Source organism: Oncorhynchus mykiss, chromosome 10 (genome assembly GCF_013265735.2).
Source record: "Oncorhynchus mykiss isolate Arlee chromosome 10, USDA_OmykA_1.1, whole genome shotgun sequence".
In the NCBI taxonomy this organism is placed as follows: Eukaryota; Metazoa; Chordata; class Actinopteri; order Salmoniformes; family Salmonidae; genus Oncorhynchus; species Oncorhynchus mykiss.
Genome location: NC_048574.1, coordinates 44,035,327 through 44,054,246, shown reverse-complemented (window position 1 = coordinate 44,054,246; position 18,920 = coordinate 44,035,327). Strand labels below are relative to the sequence as shown.

The 18,920-nt window shown below is 41.9% G+C and overlaps 1 protein-coding gene across 6 annotated transcripts; it reads right to left on the bottom strand.

Annotated features, from left to right (window-relative positions):
* Positions 1 to 1,251: 1,251 nt before the first annotated feature.
* Positions 1,252 to 17,672, bottom strand: LOC110533981. Of its 6 annotated transcripts, none has more exons than XR_002475069.2 (7): positions 17,381 to 17,668; positions 16,451 to 16,502; positions 13,822 to 13,913; positions 10,414 to 12,587; positions 9,137 to 9,442; positions 5,117 to 5,459; positions 1,252 to 2,771 (listed from the first exon to the last, which is right to left on the bottom strand). XR_002475069.2 is itself a non-coding variant. In XM_021618594.2 (6 exons), the coding sequence occupies exons 4-6, from the start codon at positions 12,569 to 12,571 to the stop codon at positions 5,194 to 5,196; spliced, it is 2,730 nt and encodes a 909-aa protein (XP_021474269.2). In that variant the 5' UTR covers positions 12,572 to 12,587; positions 13,822 to 13,913; positions 16,451 to 16,502; positions 17,381 to 17,668; the 3' UTR covers positions 4,525 to 5,193. The 6 variants fall into 6 exon arrangements, 1 of the variants encoding a protein (XP_021474269.2); XR_002475070.2 differs by having other exon boundaries at positions 13,858 to 13,913; XR_002475071.2 differs by lacking the exon at positions 13,822 to 13,913 and having other exon boundaries at positions 17,381 to 17,672.
* Positions 17,673 to 18,920: the final 1,248 nt, after the last annotated feature.

The window sequence follows — 18,920 nt, the reverse complement described above, 5'->3', positions numbered from 1 at the left end:
CTGATGAACCATTTACTCATACAAAACTGAGATCCACAGTCAAAAACTCACTCAGATGCAGGTGCACACAAATGTGTGTACGTCATGAACAAATGGAAATGTAGAAAAATATAGATCAACACATAATTACGTAGTAGGCAGGAGAAAAATCCCTGAATCAATTAAGAGATCAATTAGAGATCAAACTATTCAACTGCAAATTTAATATGAATGGATGCTATTTTGCTTTGGATAACCAAACTATACACAGTTTAACCAAAGGCATTCTTGGTTTTCAGATTTCAGATTTCTTGCATTTATACCAAATGTGTTTATAAATCTGGAAAAGGGGCTACTGGCAGTTTTCAATCAAAATGTGTTGGGGGAAATTATGCCTTCACAGCAAAACACTTATGGCATAGGATGATTAAGAGTGAACCTCTCAATCCCTTGGGAACACTTATATGAAAGCCATAATCTCAAGTACAAAAGTTCAAGTTTTAAATACACATATATTCTGTTATTTTTTTACAGCAGCAACACCCACCCATGAGTTAGGTTTTGTCTAGCCAATCCCAGAGCTCCCTCATCAAACTGAACCCTTTGGTATGAGGTTGGGGACAAACTAGGCCTTAATGCACCTAAATCAAATGAAACAACCATCAATAGGGGTCATCATCAATAATCAGAAAATGGTGTGTGGGAACAACTAGAGATCATTGATATAATCTACACCAAACAAAAATATAAATGCAACATGTAAAGTGTTGGTCCCATGTTTCATGAGCTGAAATAAAAGATCCCAGAAATGTTCCATATGCACAAAAATCTTATTTCTCAAAAATGTTGTGCCAAATTTTTTTTACATCCCTGTTAGTGAGCATTTCTTCTTTTCCAAGATAACCTGACAGGTATGGCATATCAAGAATCTGATCAAACAGCATGATCATTACACAGGTGCACCTTGTGCTGGGGACAATAAAAGGCCACTCTAAAATGTGCAGTTTTGTCACACAACACAATGCCACAGACTTCTCAAGTTTTGAAAGAGCGTGCAATTTGCATGCTGACTACAGGAACGTCCACCAGAGCTGTTGCCAGATAACTGAATGTTAATTTCTCTACCATAAGCTGTTTTAGAGAATTTGGCAGTACGTCCAACTGGCCTCACAACCGCAGACCACGTGTAAAGCGTTGTGTGGGCGAGTGGTTTGCTGATGTCAACATTGTGAACAGTGCCCCATGCATATCGGTATTCCCAGTCATGTGAAATCCATAGATTAGTGCCTAATGAATTTATTTCAATTGACTGATTTTCTCATATGAACTGTAACTCCGTAAAATCAAATGGAATTGTTGCATGTTGCGTTTATATTTTTGTTCAGTTTATATCAAAATTTGATACATAGCAAGACATTAATAGATCAAATTTGGCTGGGCATCACAGAATAAATTGTGCGATAAGGATCAGTAAATGTAAAACTAGTGAGCAGGAACCACAGTCTGACAGACAGGAGCTCAAGGGGCGACTGACAACCCACAGTATTAAATACAAGTTGGATGGGTTTAAACTTAAGGACCAAGGCTGAGACCTAAACAATATGCAGGAAGAGTGTGATTCACAGTGAACTCAATGATAAAGCTTTGTTATCGTTTTCGCGGATCAAATACATATTTTTTAACAAGAACAATGCATAGTATTGTAGTAAAAGAGATTCAAACTCTACAGAGGCAGATGGGAGCACAAAGCAGACACTGGAGGGTAAAAGAAGGGATACAACATCATGTCAGAAGATAAGAGTAAGAGAGGTATCATTCTGTCTGCTACGAAGGATTGCTCCTTTCTGTTATCCTGAGCATGATATACACACAGTAACATGGCATAGCTGAATACAGCTTGAGGGAATAAACGGATCAGGAAGAACTAATTAACTCAAGACTAGGATGGGTGGAGGATAAAGATAGATGAGCAGACAAACAGGCAGACAGACAAGGCAGATAAAGGCCTGGATACTATCTAAAGACTAGGATAGCTGAACATTGCATTATATTTTCATTCCCAACCTAATAGTTTGGCTAAGGACCTCAAAGTCTTCAGTTTGGCAATCAAAGGATTTCATTGAATAAGTCTAATATAAATCAACTGCTTTAAAAACGTATTGTTTAAAAAAACATTTAAAAAAATAATAATTATCTAGGCCATAAATGAAAGGAAGACAAGTTGACAAGGATTGTCTCTCTGCTGCCTTTATCTTATATTTCAAGTCTGATTTTCATTACTACTGTATCTTTCCCAATTACAAGAAATTATCAAGGGTATTTTCTATATTCCCTCTTTTTCCTCGACTTCCTTCTCAGTAATGATACATTTTAATACATACATGTATATAATGTATATTCTTTAAGTTAAAATATAAGCAGTGACATACACAACACAAAATATATGACAAAACACATCAATAAAAATAAATACTCTTGTACTTGTATATATGCAATAGTAAACATGTTCAGGAGAAATATTCCACAAACAAGGAGGGCACTCAAAGAACAACATCTTGGTGCAGTTTTGTGTCTTAATTAAAGCACACACTTTGCAGTGTTCATCTTTTTATATCTTTCCAACCATTGTTGGAAAGACAACATAGATAGATCCATGACTAAGTCCTGTTCAATAATAGTCTGCTGAATCTGTTCAGTGTTGTCTGTGTATTGTTGCTCTTGACCATCCGTCTATTGGCACCAGATCTGGTTTCATTCACTGAGTTGTAGGTTTCTGGTTTCACCCCATTTTCCTAAGAATTGGCACGATTAAACCTCGGTCACTCCTCCACCAGCCACAAGCTGCTCTATTGCACAACTCCCAAGATACAGTATATATATATATATATATATATATATATATATATATATATATATATATATATATATATATATATATATATACACACAGTGGGGCAAAAAAGTATTTAGTCAGCCACCAATTGTGCAAGGTCTAACACTTAAAAAGATGAGAGGCCTGTAATTTTCATCATAGGTACACTTAAACTATGACAGACAAAATTAGAAAAAAAATCCAGAAAATCACATTGTAGGAATTTTAATGAATTTATTTGCAAATTATGGTGGAAAATAAGTATTTGGTCACCTACAAACAAGCAAGATTTCTGGCTCTCACAGACCTGTAACTTCTTCTTTAAGAGGCTCCTCTGTCCTCCACTCGTTACCTGTATTAATGGCACCTGTTTGAACTTGTTATCAGTAATAAAGATACCTGTCCACAACCTCAAACAGTCACACTCCAAACTCCACTATGGCCAAGACCAAAGAGCTGTCAAAGGACACCAGAAACAAAATTGTAGACCTGCACCAGGCTGGGAAGACTGAATCTGCAATAGGTAAGCAGCTTGGTTTGAAGAAATCAACTGTGGGAGCAATTATTAGGAAATGGAAGACATACAAGACCACTGATAATCTCCCTCGATCTGGGGCTCCATGCAAGATCTCACCCCGTGGGGTCAAAATGATCACAAGAACGGTGAGCAAAAATCCCAGAACCACATGGGGGGACCTAGTGAATGACCTGCAGAGAGCTGGGACCAAAGTAACAAAGCCTACCATCAGTAACACACTACGCCGCCAGGGACTCAAATCCTGCAGTGCCAGACGTGTCCCCCTGCTTAAGCCAGTACATGTCCAGGCCCGTCTGAAGTTTGCTAGAGAGCATTTTGATGATCCAGAAGAAGATTGGGAGAATGTCATGGTCAGATGAAACCAAAATAGAACTTTTTGGTAAAAACTCAACTCGTCGTGTTTGGAGGACAAAGAATGCTGAGTTGCATCCAAAGAATACCATACCTACTGTGAAGCATGGGGGTGGAAACATCATGCTTTGGGGTTGTTTTTCTGCAAAGGTACCAGTACGACTGATCCGTGTAAAGGAAAGAATGAATGGGGCCATGTATCGTGAGATTTTGAGTGAAAACCTTCCATCAGCAAGGGCATTGAAGATGAAACGTGGCTGGGTCTTTCAGCATGACAATGATCCCAAACACACCGCCCAGGCAACAAAGGAGTAGCTTCGTAAGAAGCATTTCAAGGTCCTGGAGTGGCCTAGCCAGTCTCCAGATCTCAACCCCATAGAAAATCTTTGGAGGGAGTTGAAAGTCTGTGTTGCACAGCAACAGCCCCAAAACATCACTGCTCTAGAGGAGATCTGCATGGAGGAATGGGCCAAAATACCAGCAACAGTGTGTGAAAACCTTGTGAAGACTTACAGAAAACGTTTGACCTCTGTCATTATATATCAAGGGTATATAACAAAGTATTGAGATACATTTTTGTTATTGACCAAATACTTATTTTCCACCATCATTTGCAAATAAAATCATTAAAAATCCTACAATGTGATTTTCTGGAGAAAAAAAATCTAATTTTGTCTGTCATAGTTGAAGTGTACCTATGATGAAAATTACAGGCCTCTCTCATCTTTTTAAGTGGGAGAACTTGCACAATTGGTGGCTGACTAAATACTTTTTTGCCCCACTGTATATATATTTATATATTACATTTTTAAATGTAATTTAGACATTTCCGACCCAGTGGGGAAGAATATAGATAAACCAACAATATGGTAAGATCAGCTATCCTCTGGGACTGGGCCACTTCAATTGAAACAACCAAACATATTGATAAATTGATAAAGTGCATTGGAATGCCCTCTCTGGGGCTATGGATAGTGTTTGCTGTCATAGCTGAATGGTGGGGTGTCACTGTAGTTGTTTCTATTCTGGTTCTGCATGCATTATGGATTCTGTAAATGTCAGACCAGGACTCATTGCACTTCCTTAACTTCTGTAATGCTCTAATGCTCTATACCACAAGCATCAAATGAGCCATCTGATTACAGTGGATCATGGTAAATAATGATATCTAAGCATTATATAAAAACTTGCCACATGATTACAAATGGTATTGGATGACGATTAGGTTGACCAAAAATGGGACTATTTATGAGTTAACCAATCAAATGATTTATTCTATAATCTCTAGAAAGTGCACTATTTCAATATTTTATTCTTAATCTATGCCAATAGGGACATTCTGTCAATCAGCATTCCCCTCTTTGTTGTTGCTCTACCTTTAGTTTCTCCTTCACAAAACTATGGCTGGCCCAATGCTGGTTTCTTCCTCCCCTCCATTCCTCGTATCCCGCTGTCAGACCTGGGTCTCCAGGCCGCTGAGTTTGGGGGTCAGGATGCGAGGAGTGACCCCGGAGTTGAGGTCCCTCTCAAACTCCAGTAGCTGACCCATGAAGTTGAGGTTGGGAGACACCACAGGACGACGGCCACGCACATACTTGTAGGCATCAGTCATGGTCATAAGGGTGTGCTTCATCAGGTAGGCTATGACGATGGTTGCCGAACGGGACACGCCCGCTTGACAGTGAATCAACACTCCTCGCCCACTCTGGTGAGCCTCCTCTGTGGATGAAAATAGGTGGCTATCAGATTCCTGTCAAGGATGATCACTGGAATTCATCTATTCCACAGCTTTTTCTGGATCTGACTCTCCAGTACTCCCATCTTCCCTTTTGATCCATTTATAGCTTCCTAAATGTCTCTCCAGTCAAAAACTTTGAAATCAGAGAACGAGATCAGAGGAAAGACTTCACATAGAAATCATCATGATCCTCTCCTTATCTCAGTGCTAAAATACTTCTAAGCTCAGAGAGATAAAGACTGAAAGACAGGAACGGGGAGAGTGGGTGAGATAGAAAATGAAGGTAGATCAGGGGTGTCAAACATATGGCCCGCGGGCCGGATCCGGTCCAGCAAGGGGGTCCAATCTGGCCAGCGGGTGTTTTGATTATTATTTTTTTTTAATCTACAGTTTATACATGTACAGTGCCTTCAGAAAGTATTCATACCCCTTGACTTATTGCACATTTTGTTGTGTTACAGACAGAATTCAAAATAAATAAATAAATAAAAAATGCTCACCCATCCACACAATACCCTACAATGACAAAGTGAAAACATGTTTTTAGATATAATTTATTAATAATTTATTGAAAATGAAATACAGAAATATCTCATTTACATAAGTATTCACATCCCTGAGTCAATACTTTGCAGAAGCACCTTTGGCAGCGATTACAGCTGTGAGTCTTTTGGGGTAAGTCTCTAAGAGCTTTCCACACCTGGATTGTGCAACATTTGCCCATTGTTCTTTTAAAAATGATTCAAGTTCTGTCAAATTGGTTGTTGATCATTGTTAGACAACCATTTTCAGGTTTTGTCATAGATTTTCAAGTAGATTTAAGTCGAAACTGTAACTGGCCACTCGGGAACATTCACTGTCTTCTTGGTAAGCAACTCCAGAGTGGGTTTTTAGCCATTTTTTATGGGTTAATATCCTGCTGAAATGTGAATTCATTGATTACAAGCATACTCATAACATGATGCAGCCACTATGCTTGAAAATATGGAAAGTGGTACCCAGCAATGTGCTGTGTTGGATTTGCCCCAAGCATAACACCTTATATTCAGGTCAAAAAGTGAATTGCTTTGCCACATTTTTTTATTGCCTTATTGCAAACAGGATGCATGTTTTGGGATATTTTTTATTCTGTACAGGCTTCTTTCTTTTCACTCTGTCATTTAGGTTAGTATTCTGGAGTAGATACAATGTTGTTGAACCATCTTCAGTTTTCTCCTATCACAACAATTAAACTCTGTAATTGTTTTAAAGTCACCATTGGCCTCATGGTGAAATCCCTGAGCGATTTCCTTCTTCTACGGCAACTGAGTTAGGAAAGACACCTGTATCTTTGTAGTGACTGCGTGTATTTATACACCACCTAAAGTGTAATTAATAACTTCATCATGCTCAAAGGGATATTCAATGTCTGCTTTTTTATTTCTACCAATAGGTGCCCTTCTTTGTGTGGCATTGGTAAACCTCCCTGGTCTGAAGTAGTCATTAAAAAATAATGTTAAACACTATTATTGCACACAGTGAGTCAGTGAGTCAACTCAACTTATTATGTGACTTGTTAAGCAACTTTTACTCCTGAACTTTAGGGTTGCCATAACAAAGGTGTTGAATACTTATTGACCCTACAGATATAGATTTTTTTATTAATTTCAAAAAATGTAGAAAAACATAACTGTACTTTGACATTATCGGGTATTGTGCGTTGGCCGGTAATAAAAAAAAAAGTTTCAATTTAATAAATGTTTCATTTTGGCTGTAGCACAACAAAATGTGTGTTGGGGGGGGGGGGGGGACACACAATATACTTAAAAATGACTAAAACCAAATCGAAACTTTGTAGAAATTATAATGGACCCTACAATACAAATCAAATCAAATTTTATTTGTCACATACACGTGGTTAGCAGATGTTAATGCGAGTGAAGTGAAATGTTTGTACTTCTAGTTCCGACAGTGCAGTAATATCTAACAAGTAATCTAACAATTCCCCAACAACTACCTTATACACACAAATCTAAAGGGGCGAACAAGAATATGTACATGTAAGTACAGTTGAAGTCGGAAGTTTACATACACCTTAGCCAAATACATTTAAACTCAGTTTTTCACAATTGCTGACATTTAATCCTAGTAAAAAGTCCCTGTTTCAGGTCAGTTAGGATCAACACTTTATTTTAAGAATGTGAAATGTCAGAATAATGGTAGAGAAAATTATTTATTTCAGATTATACTTCTTTCATCACATTCCCCAGTGGTTCAGAAGTTTACATACACTCAATTAGTATTTGGTAGCATTGCCTTTAAATTGTTTAACTTGGGTCAAACGTTTCGGGTAGCCTTCCACAAGCTTCCCACAATAAGTTGGGTGAATTTTGGCCCATTCCTCCTGACAGAGCTGGTGTAACTGAGTCAGGTTTCTAGGCCTCCTTGCTCGCACACGCTTTTTCAGTTCTGCCCACTGTTCTGGCCACTCCAATAACTTGACTTTGTTGTTCTTAAGTTATTTTGCCACAACTTTGGAAGTATGCTTGGGGTCATTGTCCACTTGGAAGACCCATTTGCGACCAAGCTTTAACTTCCTGACTGATGTCTTTAGATGTTGCTTCAATATATCCACATAATTTTACTTAGATGATGCCATCTATTTTGTGAAGTGCACCAGTCCCTCCTGCAGCAAAGCACCCCCACAACATGATGCTGCCACCCCCGTGCTTTATGGTTGGGATGGTGTTCTTCGGCTTGCAAGCCTCCCCCTTTTTCCTCCAAACATAACGATGGTCATTATGACCAAACAGTTATATTTTTGTTTCATCAGACCAGTGGACATTTCTCCAAAACGTACGATCTTTGTCCCCATGTGCAGTTGCCAACCGTAGTCTGGCTTTTTTATGGCGGTTTTGGAGCAGTGGCTTCTTCCTTGCTGAGCGGCCTTTCAGGATATGTCGATATCGGACTCGTTTTACTGTGGACATAGATACTTTTGTACCTGTTTCCTCCAGCATCTTCACAAGGTCCTTTGCTGTTGTTCTGGGATTGATTTGCACTTTCTGCACCAAAGTACATTCATCTCTAGGAGACAGAACGTGTCTCCTTCCTGAGCGGTATGACGGCTGCGTGGTCCCATGGTGTTTATACTTGCGTATTATTGTTTCTACAGATGAATGTGGTTCCTTCAGGTGTTTGGAAATTGCTCCCAAGGATGAACCATTTTATGGATTTTTCCAAGCTGTTTAAAGGCACAATCAACTCAGTGTATGTAAACTTCTGACCCACTGGAATTGTGATACAGTGAATTATAAGTTAAATAATCTGTCTGTAAAGAATTGTTGGAAAAATTACTTGTGTCATTCACAAAGTAGATGTCCTAACCGACTTGCCAAAACTATAGTTTGTTAACATTACATTTGTGGAGTGATTGAAAAACTAGTTTTAACCTGTTGAGGCCATGACTCCACCTAAGTGTATGTAAACTCCCGACTGCAACTGTATATGGATGAGCGATGGCGACACAGTTTCTTGATTGAGTCAGGCTTGCTAATAATCACCGAAATGAAAGGTAGACAGTCAGGGAGCATAGAACATTCCCAAAACTATGGATAGAAGACCAGTCCCTGGGGCAAAATGAGTTTGACACCCCTTAGGTAGATACTGCTCAACTCACCGATGAACTCAAACACCTCCTCAAAGTACTGTCGTAGGTTCTGCTTGCTGTTGTCGGTAGCCGGTAGCCGTTTGTAGCGTACCAGGCCGGAGCCGAGGTGGTAGAGGGGCAGGTGTGTGGTGACGTTGACCACATAGCCGATGTTGAGTCGCAGCAGCAGGTCCAGGTCCTGGGCATCCCTCTCATTGCCCAGGAAGAGGAAGGGTAGGATGGGGCTGACCACCGCATTCTCCACGTCAGGGGTCATCCCATTCTCATCTGACAGGGAAGCCGGTAGCGAGGAGGAGAGCGGCAGAGTGAGGTGCACTGGGAGAGGACGACACAATGCAGTGAGAGATTGCTGTTAGAAAGGACAATTTCATTTGATTTGGATCACTGACAGGCATTCACCCTGAAGTATACCAGAGTTAGACACAGAGAAAATAAATCAAGCATCAGAGATAGAAAGACTTATGAAGAGATGTGTGGATGACGGAGAGACAATGAAAGTGTACAATATATCTCATTTATGGTTTTTGTTGAGTAGGAGTATCATTGAAATTCACTTTACTCCTGCAGAGCAAAGAAGTTTGCAGCTCTGAGGAACTGCTAATGCTTTCATCATTTCATACATGTTCTCCAAACAGGAGGGAAACGTACAGATATGAAAAAGCTTCTGAAACTTGAGTGATTCTTTATTCTATACTATATGTCATCAACAGATCCGGCAGTCACTTAACAGGGTGGAGGAGGCTACAGTTATGTAACTATTAAGAAAAGAGAGTACATCATAGCTTTTTGGGCTTTGTCATTTAAATGAGAACAGCTTAATCTCCCACTGACAGGGTTCAGTGTCAGCGACTCAATTTCCCCGAAATTGTTTTAATTAATTCAGCTATTCTAATCTCCCGCTCTTATCAGCTCTCTTTGCATTCCAATCACCATCCCTCCATTTTGCTCCTCTCTGTCTCTTTTTACGCTGGAGCCCAGGCTATAATTAAGTCATTATCCCTGGGTTCCTTTTAAACAACCAACATGTTAGAATAACATATAAAATGAGATTGGCAGGAAAGGAAGTAGATTTCAAAGATAGGCGAGGGAAGCATGGAGAAAGAGAGACAGTCAGGAGAATAAGAATAGGATGAAAGAGATTTTCTCCCTAAAATGGTAATTTATGCAGTCAGACAGTAAAGCTGGTCTCTCAATTGGGAATTTTGTTTCTGTAACTATCTCTGCCAAAAATCTGCAGAAGTATAGCCTAAGAGACTGAAACAAAAACCAGTGTATGACACCCTTACCTCTGCCGCTCTCTTCGTCCTGCTCTCTGTTGAGTGAGTTGAGGACCAGGTGAAGGGACTGGGCGGAGGGGAGGGAATGGCGTCCGTCTGCATCTCTCTGTCTGGGTTTGGGTTTGAGGAGAGTGCTGGGAGCTGACGGTGGGGGTGAGAAGGAGGGAGGGGATTGGGGAGAGGGGGTGCGGGGGGAAGGGGTGCGAGGGTATGTAATATTGCCTTCCTGCCCCATGCCATCCACCTTGCCTGACTCCCCACCTTTGTTCCAGAGCCTCTTTAGGGAGTCCTGGTCTGGATCTCGCCCAGGCCCAGACCCAATTAAATCTAGGACGGCCATCTTGCCCTGCTGAAGCCGGCGTCGGCCAGCGTGGTCTGTTATCTGATTCCGGGTGAACTCCAATAGGTTCCTACAGTCCAGGGTGACAGGGCTGGTTCCGTTGCTGCTGTTTTGGTTCTGACCCACACTTGTCTTCCCCACTCCCATCCCCATCCCTGCACAGCTCTGCTGGTTCTGTTGGGTTTTAGACCCGGTCATCTTTTTCGCCAGCTCCTCAGGCCAGATTGTGCGCACGCTGTAATCATCATCATCAGCGGGGAATACTCCCATGGGGGGCCCTGCCCCTACACCCCTGCCCATACCAGGGGGCTTGCCCCGACGGGGGTTGAAGGTGACAACTATAGGGTCGCTGCTACAATAGCTGCAGGTAGAGCTGCCGGCCTGACTGGCTTTGGGGTTGCAGCCACTCACACAACTCTGTAAGGCTCGCAGCGGGGCTGAGGAGGATAGTGGGGTACAGGGCAGGCATCCCCCCACCAGTTTTTTGCGGAATGCAGCAGGACTCTCAAAGGCGCCAGCCTCCCCGGAGCAGGAGGCACATCGCAGGGGTCTGAGCAAGCCCGTGCGGCAGTCCGACACAGTGCTGTTGGAGGATGAGGTGTTGGTGGTGGAGGCTGTGGACAAACATCCCCCAAGAGTTCTTAATCCCATTGCTGCGCCCCCTCTGTGGTTCACACCTACAACCCCGTGGCTGTGGCCACAGGAGAAAGAGGAAGACGGACTCCCCCCACCCCTCTGGCAGCCAGCAGAATGTCCCCTGGCCCCCCTGCAGCGGACCAGCTTCCAGCAGCCACAGCTGAAGGGATGGGAGAAGTCGATGGTACAGGTGTGGTCTGGGCTGGGAAAACCTCCACGGGAGGAACAGGGGGAGAGGGGTAGGCCGTGGAGGATCTGAGGACGATGGTCCCTGCCGCGGGATGGACGAGACTGGTTGAGGGGTTGCTGAAACGAGGTAGGAGCACGGGGGTGGTGGGAGGGAGGGGGGACAGGGTAGTGGGAGTTTAGAACAGCGGCATGGGGCACAGGGACAGAGTTGTGGTGGCCGGGCAGGCTGTGGGGGTTGGGGTTTTGATGGACAGGTCCCAGTTTGGAATTCTCTTTGTTACCCACGTAGGGCACTTCCCGGGCACCTCTGGGGGGGAAGCTGGCAGAGCAGACTTTGGAGGACACGTTCTGCACCTTCTCTCTTCTGGACTTGGACTGCTGTCTCTGAGATGGGACAAACTCTAAGACTCCTCCCGGGGACACAGACAGATTATTCTGATGGTGACTGCCTGGTGAGGCTTGTCTCTGGTTCTGTGGGTGGTTTTGGAGTTGCTGCACTGCTCCTCCAGGCTTCCCTGATGTTCCTCCAGTGTTTTTCTCCCCGTATCCTGGATCCAAGCACAACGAAACCCTTTTTTTACTCCCCTTCACACTCCCACTGCGAACTAAAGAGTTGCTGTGCCCCCCTCCTTTTGTTCCTTTGTTCACAGATAACTTGATGTCGATCGTATGTGTGTGTTGGTGTGGACTAGGGCCAAAAGTCACTGTCCCGTTGCTGTGACAGTGGCTAGGGGTGTGTCTGGTACCCTCTGAGACAATGGCCTTGTCGACCTTGGTTTTCTGCAGATGGGATGATGATCTGCGCTTGCATTCCAAAGACAGTGAGTTCGAGGAGGGAGGATTGGGGTAGGACTGAGGAGGGTGGGGATGAGAAGGGCGGGAGAGAAGTTTGTTGCTATGGGCTGTTATATGGGAGTGGGGCTGTGGGGAGGACCCAGGTAGGGCCAAGTTTTTAGGGCGCTGAATAACCACTATGCGCTCGTCAAGAGGGAGTGGAGGCATCTGGGTTTACGCAAAGCTGTGTGTGTGTGTAAGAGATAGGGGAGAAAGAAACAGAGAAACAATGTCAAGATTGTATTCAGATAACATTTTTAAATGACTGTTGGCATCAACATCATTACATTTTTTTAATTTGAAGCCACATTTACATCACATCTGTCCTACGCCAGAGTAATGACCAGTGGAACAACCAAGCTATGTAACTACCTTGCAACAGACTAGGTATGGAGTATGGTGTTATGGACAATTCCCACATTTGCTCTTGCTTTTGGTTTAATCTTGAACAAAACGCTCTTTGGCCAATACTATGAAACAGTCTCTATACATACCTAGTAAACAAGGTATTTACATGTGTTATTCCCTCATAGATAACACATAATAAAGCCATTTAATGTAAATTGTTGCAGAGTTCGAATTCAAGAAGAACACATCCCCGTGACTATTACTTGACTACTGCTGCCAACCACCGTAGTGAACGATCAGAAGAATATGCGAAGCATATTTAATATACATATATAATCCATTGGATTTGGAAAGAAATACAGCAAAAACACACAGTAATGAAATCAAAACCAAAAGACCAAAATACAGCCTTTATGGTTTTGCCAAAACAGGGCAGAGACCACTGTTTTAAGAACATTTTGTTGAAATTGAAGTTAGCTCAATCGAATGGTTGAAGAAATGAGGTAGAACCGAATAAACAGACAAATATATCTCCCTGTTAGAGAAGGCCCTTTACCATAGCAAAACAGACTAGAGAACTGGCTGTTACTGCCACAGGCACTGAATGACCATCGATGTACGTGTCGTAACCTATAAATAAGCACTTCGTCATGAAATACTTGAATAAAGACTGGAGAAGAGATGACATTTTGGGCAAAGCTTTAGATATTGTATTATTATTATCATGTGATTCTACCCTTTAAATAAAGACAGTAAAATTGATGCCTAATTCTCATTGGTACTAAAGACTTTTGTCATCTACTAAGCGCTACTTACGATGACAAAACCCATTAATGAGCTTTTTTTTTGTTGCATTAAAGAAGATTCTCTGGGACAGGGCAGTACAGAGAGATAACGAGCGAGAGAAAGGTTGGGAGAGAAATAGAGAGACGGGAGGACAGCGAGATAAAGACAGAATATGACGTGACAGGGTAGACCACAGACTAGACAGGAGGAAGATACATGGCAAAAGGCACTAATGATTATTCACTCCCAAGCAACACACATAGTGACCCATAGACAAAGCACACCATGCTTGCGTTTTCCACATGCATACGTCCACGCACAGAGCTTGGTGATGGCATCCTCATCTTTTTCCCTTTTTCAGCCTTGCCTTCGTAGCCTGTGGTGGAGGGGGGGGGGGGGGGGGGGGGGGGGGGCGGGGTTACATTGACCCAGTTTTGTCATGGTGGAAGTCAACATCACTCTGATCACTTTTCACTCACACATTGTAAACACCTCATCAGCACATAAATGAACACAGTGTAGCGGTGTGTTGGTCCTTTTGAATCATACTGTCAAAAGATCAGTCAGACCAAAAGCACAGTGCAAATCACAAAAACATACTTAAGCAAATGCTTGCCTCTAGAGATCATTGTCATCATCATCATTGTTCATTCGTGCCATTCTGACCATTACTGTTACCATATCTACAATTGCAGCCAGTAGTTCTACATATATTGTGTGAAAGGATGTTCTGAAATTGGAGGCTTGATAAAGGGTGTAAAAGTAATGTTTTTGCTACAGAATAAGAACATAGGCTTACCTCTAATAGATACAACGCTTCGGATGTGCAGAAGACAGACTTCCACCCGCTATACCATTATGTGATCATTGTCACGGCGATAGAATGGATAGAACATTTTTGAAATTCTGTCCCTGAATGTCACAAAGGTGAATGTAGATAGGTGACCTGATGATTAGTCTCAGTCTGAAGTAGAGGACCATGTTGGACTCACAAGGCACTGTCTGTCTCTTTAGGATCTTTCACCACATACAGTGCATTCGGAAAGTATTCAGACCCCTTCCCTTTTTCCACATTTTGTTACGTTACAGCCTTATTCTAAAATTGATTAAATAAATGTTTTCCTTATCCATCTACACACAATATCCCATGATGACAAAGCGAAAACAGATTTTTTGATTTTTTTGCAAATCAAACCAGAAATACCTTATTTACATTAGTATTCCGAACTTTTGGTATGAGACTCAAAATTGAGCTCAGGTGCATCCTGTTTCCGTTGATCATTCTTGATGTTTATATAACTTCATTGGAGTCCACCTGTGGAAAAATTATATTGACTGGACATGATTTGGAAAGGCACACACCTGTCCTTATAAGGTCCCACAGTTGACAGTGCATGTCAGAGCAAAAACCAAGCCATGAGGCCGAAGGAATTGTCCGTAGAGCTCCGAGACAGGATAGTGTCAAGGCACTGACCTGGGGAAGGGTACCAAAACATTTCTGCAGCATTGAAGGTCCCCAAGAACACAGTGGTCGCCATCATTCTTAAATGGAAGAAGTTTGGAACCGACACAACTCTTCCTAGAGCTGGCCGCCCGGTCAAACAGAGCAATCGTGGGAGAAGGGCCTTGGTCAGGGAAGTGACCAAGAACTCGATGGTCACTATGACAGAGTTCCAGAAGGATAACCATCTCTGCAGCAGTCCACCAATCAGGACTTTATGGTAGAGTGGCCAGACCATTGGTCATCCTTGAGATGTGTCTACAACTTAATTGGAGGCCACCTGTGGTAAATTAAATTGATTGGATATGATTTGGAAAGGCACACACCTGTCATATATAGGGTCCCACAGTTGACTGTTGTCCGTAAAGCTCCGAGAAAGGATTGTGTAGAGGCACAGATCTGGGGAAGGGTACTAAAACATTTCTGCTTCATTGAAGGTCCCCATGAACACAGTGACCTCCATCATTCCTTAAATGGAAAAAGTTTGGAACCACCCATCCAAACTGCGCAATTAGGGGATAGGGGCTTTGGTCAGAGAGTTGACCAAGAACCAGATGGATACTCTGACAGAGCTCCAGAGTTCTTCTGTGGAGATGGGGGAAACTTCCAGAAGAACAACCATCTCTGCAGCACTCCACCAATCAGGCCTGTCTGATGAAACCAAGATTGAACTCTTTGGCCTGAATGCCAATCATCACGCCTGGAGGAAAACTGGCACCATCTCTACGGTGAAGCATGGTGGTGGCAGCATCATGCTGTGGGGATGTTTTTCAGTGGCAGGGACCGGGAGACTAGTCAGGATTGAGGGAAAGATGAACGGAGCAAAGTACAGAGAGATCCTTGATGAAAACCTGCTCCAGAGCGCTCAGGACCTTAGACTGGGGCACCTTCACCTTCCAATAGGACAACGACTCTAAGCACACAGCCAAGACAACACAGGAATGGTTTCGGGAGAAGTGTCTGAATGTCCTTGAGTGGCCAAGCAGAGCCCGGACTCAAACCATTTCTAACATCTCTGGAGAGACCTGAAACTATCTGTGCATCAAGGGCTGTAATCGCTGCCCAAGGTTCTTCAACAAAGTACTGAGTAAAGGGTCTGAATATTTATGTAAATGTGATATTTCTGGGAGTTTTTTGTAATACATTTGCTAAATAATCTAAAAACTTGCTTTTGCTTTGTTATTATGGTGTGTAGATTGATGAGGTGGAAAAAACTATTTAATCAATTTTAGAATAAGGCTGTAATGTAACAAAATGTGGAAAAAGTCAAGGGGTCTGAATACTTTCAGAATGCACTGTATCATCTGTTATGGCACATCAGTCTACTGCTGAAATTATATCAAATTGTGAGGCCTATTTGAAGCCTTCCGTGACCTCTGGTCACCTATCTACACGTTCACACAAAGACCTACCTGCAACACTATTTATCCCGGTTTGCTGTGGACAAATAACGGCATGCTGCGCCTGCAAGGTAAGGAGAATAATAACAACGGGCATTGGTGAAAAAAACATAAGAAATTGACTGCTAATAACAGAGGAAGACAATAACTTAAATAAGGTGAAATCATAAGAGAGTGAAATTATTTTGCGCATTGTCGCAGATCATTATGCTTAGGGTCCCGTCTCTCTGTGAATGGCAGGGAAGAAGAAGCAGTCTCCTCTCATCTCCATGAGCGGCGTTTGCCCTTTGTTCGTATATAGGATATAGATATGCTGAAATGATTAGACCTAGGCCATATAAAAATAGCCAAAATTAGAATACATACTAGTATTGAATAGTGACTTGCAAAAACGCACATCATGTAAATAATTCATAAGAAAACCATGCAAAAAAGATATATAAGAAATAATGGTTATGGCCTTGTAGCATGTATGTCCCACAACTCCAGCATTAGGCCATGTAAAATGAATCATCATCATCCATTATCACTTTCACTCTCTACAGTCCTGATAAACAATATGACTTATTTTGGCAAAAACTGCAGAGATTGAGGGTTGGTGGTATTATCCTCTGTTGGGCAGTTCATAAGTAATGAAGGTGAATTTAATCAAATTGATTCGTAGTGTCGCGTCAAATGGATACATAGCGTCCGGTGTCTCAGTAAAGGGAAAACTAGTTTGAGGACATCACTGTTCTTAGGAGTCTAGTCTGTGAGACCAGGCTGCATCCTAACGCATTGGCGTGTTTCTTATATGCATAAGTGTGTAACACGTAGCCATAGTGCTGGATCCTCATGTGTCAACAATAGTCTATTATATTCAGAGTAATTGTATGTCAGACATGAGTCTTGTTCGTCAGGATACTTTACGCCTGGTTAAAGGTTTAAAATAAACTCACTTACGTTAGGATTGACAATTCCGTTGTATCTTCATGCTCTCCGTGTAATATAATTATTTACATTTTCATTGATGTTGTCCAGACATTTCTTTGGTTAACGGTATCCTCTTCTACACTGGAGGACCTATCACATTTTGCGGATCCGTTTTCCGTGCAAGAATAAGCTTGCATATAAAAATAGAGGACCTACGACACTAAGCATCTATTATTGATAACAAAAATAAAAAAATATCACCACTATAAAAAGTGTCAGTGCTTGGGCATGTGTCAATGCGCTCTCGGCTGTATATGTGAATGAGAGCGAGGAAGACACTAAGACAGGCGGTGCTGTATGGAGGTGGGGTCTGTGGTCTGTGCAGTGGATGACATCATTCCAGATCAATGGCAAGAAAAATTTTATAAGGCAGCCAGCAAATTAAGCTTCGTTTTAAGCACGTGTGCAGTATAAAGTGGTATTCTCCAATGCCATTCGACGGGGTGGGAGGCAGGCCTATTACAAGCCAGTGTTGTGCTAAAATGATGTAACAGTGAAAGCTTGAATAAAATCGATTGTGTCATTGTAGTTATAGAACTAGAACATTTAGTTTCAGCCATTGTTCAACCTCTTCTTGACCTAGCCTACATAACCTACAAATAAGGTCTGTGTCTATCAGACACAAATACACACACACATTCAACATGGTGTTTTTATTTTTTAACGATATACAGTCAGGTCCCACATTTTTGGCACCCTTGAAAAAGATTAGCAAAAAATACTGTATAAAATAAATATTACAAATATGGAGCTATATTTTTAGCACAAAAAAGCACAATAATATTATTTTATACTAATACAATTACTCAGAGAAAGAGATTTTGTTTTAACAAGTGATACTATTTAAAAATATATATATATGGGTCAAAATGATTGGCACCCATGTTTCAATACATCAGCTTGCGAGGATAACGGTACTGAGCCTTTAACATTTTCTTTATGATATTGGAGAACACATTGGGAGGGATCTTAAACCATTCCTCCATACACAATCTGTCCAGATCCTTGATCTCCTTCGTCTGTACTTATGGACTGCCCTCTTCAGTTCAAACCTGTTTTTCCAATGGGGTTCAAGTCCGGAGACTGAGATGGCCATTGCAAGATGATGATTTTGTGGTCAATTAACTATTTCTTTATGAATTGTTGTGTGTGCTTTGGGTTATTGTCTTGCTGGTAGATCCACTAACAGAGGCAACCATGTTTTTGGCTAAAATGTCCTGGTACTGGGTAAAGTTCATGATGCCTTTGACCTTAACAAAAGGCCCCAGGACCAGTGGAAGCAAAATAGTTCCATAACATCAAAGAAGGTTGCCTGAATACCTGTTGTATTCGGCGCATGTGACAAATAAACTTTGATTTGATTTGATCCACCACCATATTTTACAGTAGGTATGGGGTTCTTTTCTGCTTATGCATCCTTTTTTTTGATGCCAAACCCACCACTGGAGTGCATGGCTAAAGAGCTCAATTTTCATGTCATCTGACCATAGCACCGGTCCAATTCAAGTAC

Bases quoted from the DNA above. Each gene is read 5' to 3' on its own strand.
- LOC110533981 (XM_021618594.2), bottom strand. From the start codon at position 12,571: ATGCCTCCACTCCCTCTTGACGAGCGCATAGTGGTTATTCAGCGCCCT. The intron at 9,443-10,413 runs GTAAGGGTGTCA...GTCCTCTCCCAG, and splicing joins GGACGAAGAGAGCGGCAGAG to TGCACCTCACTCTGCCGCTC. The intron at 5,460-9,136 runs GTGAGTTGAGCA...TTTCATCCACAG, and splicing joins GGAGGTGTTTGAGTTCATCG to AGGAGGCTCACCAGAGTGGG.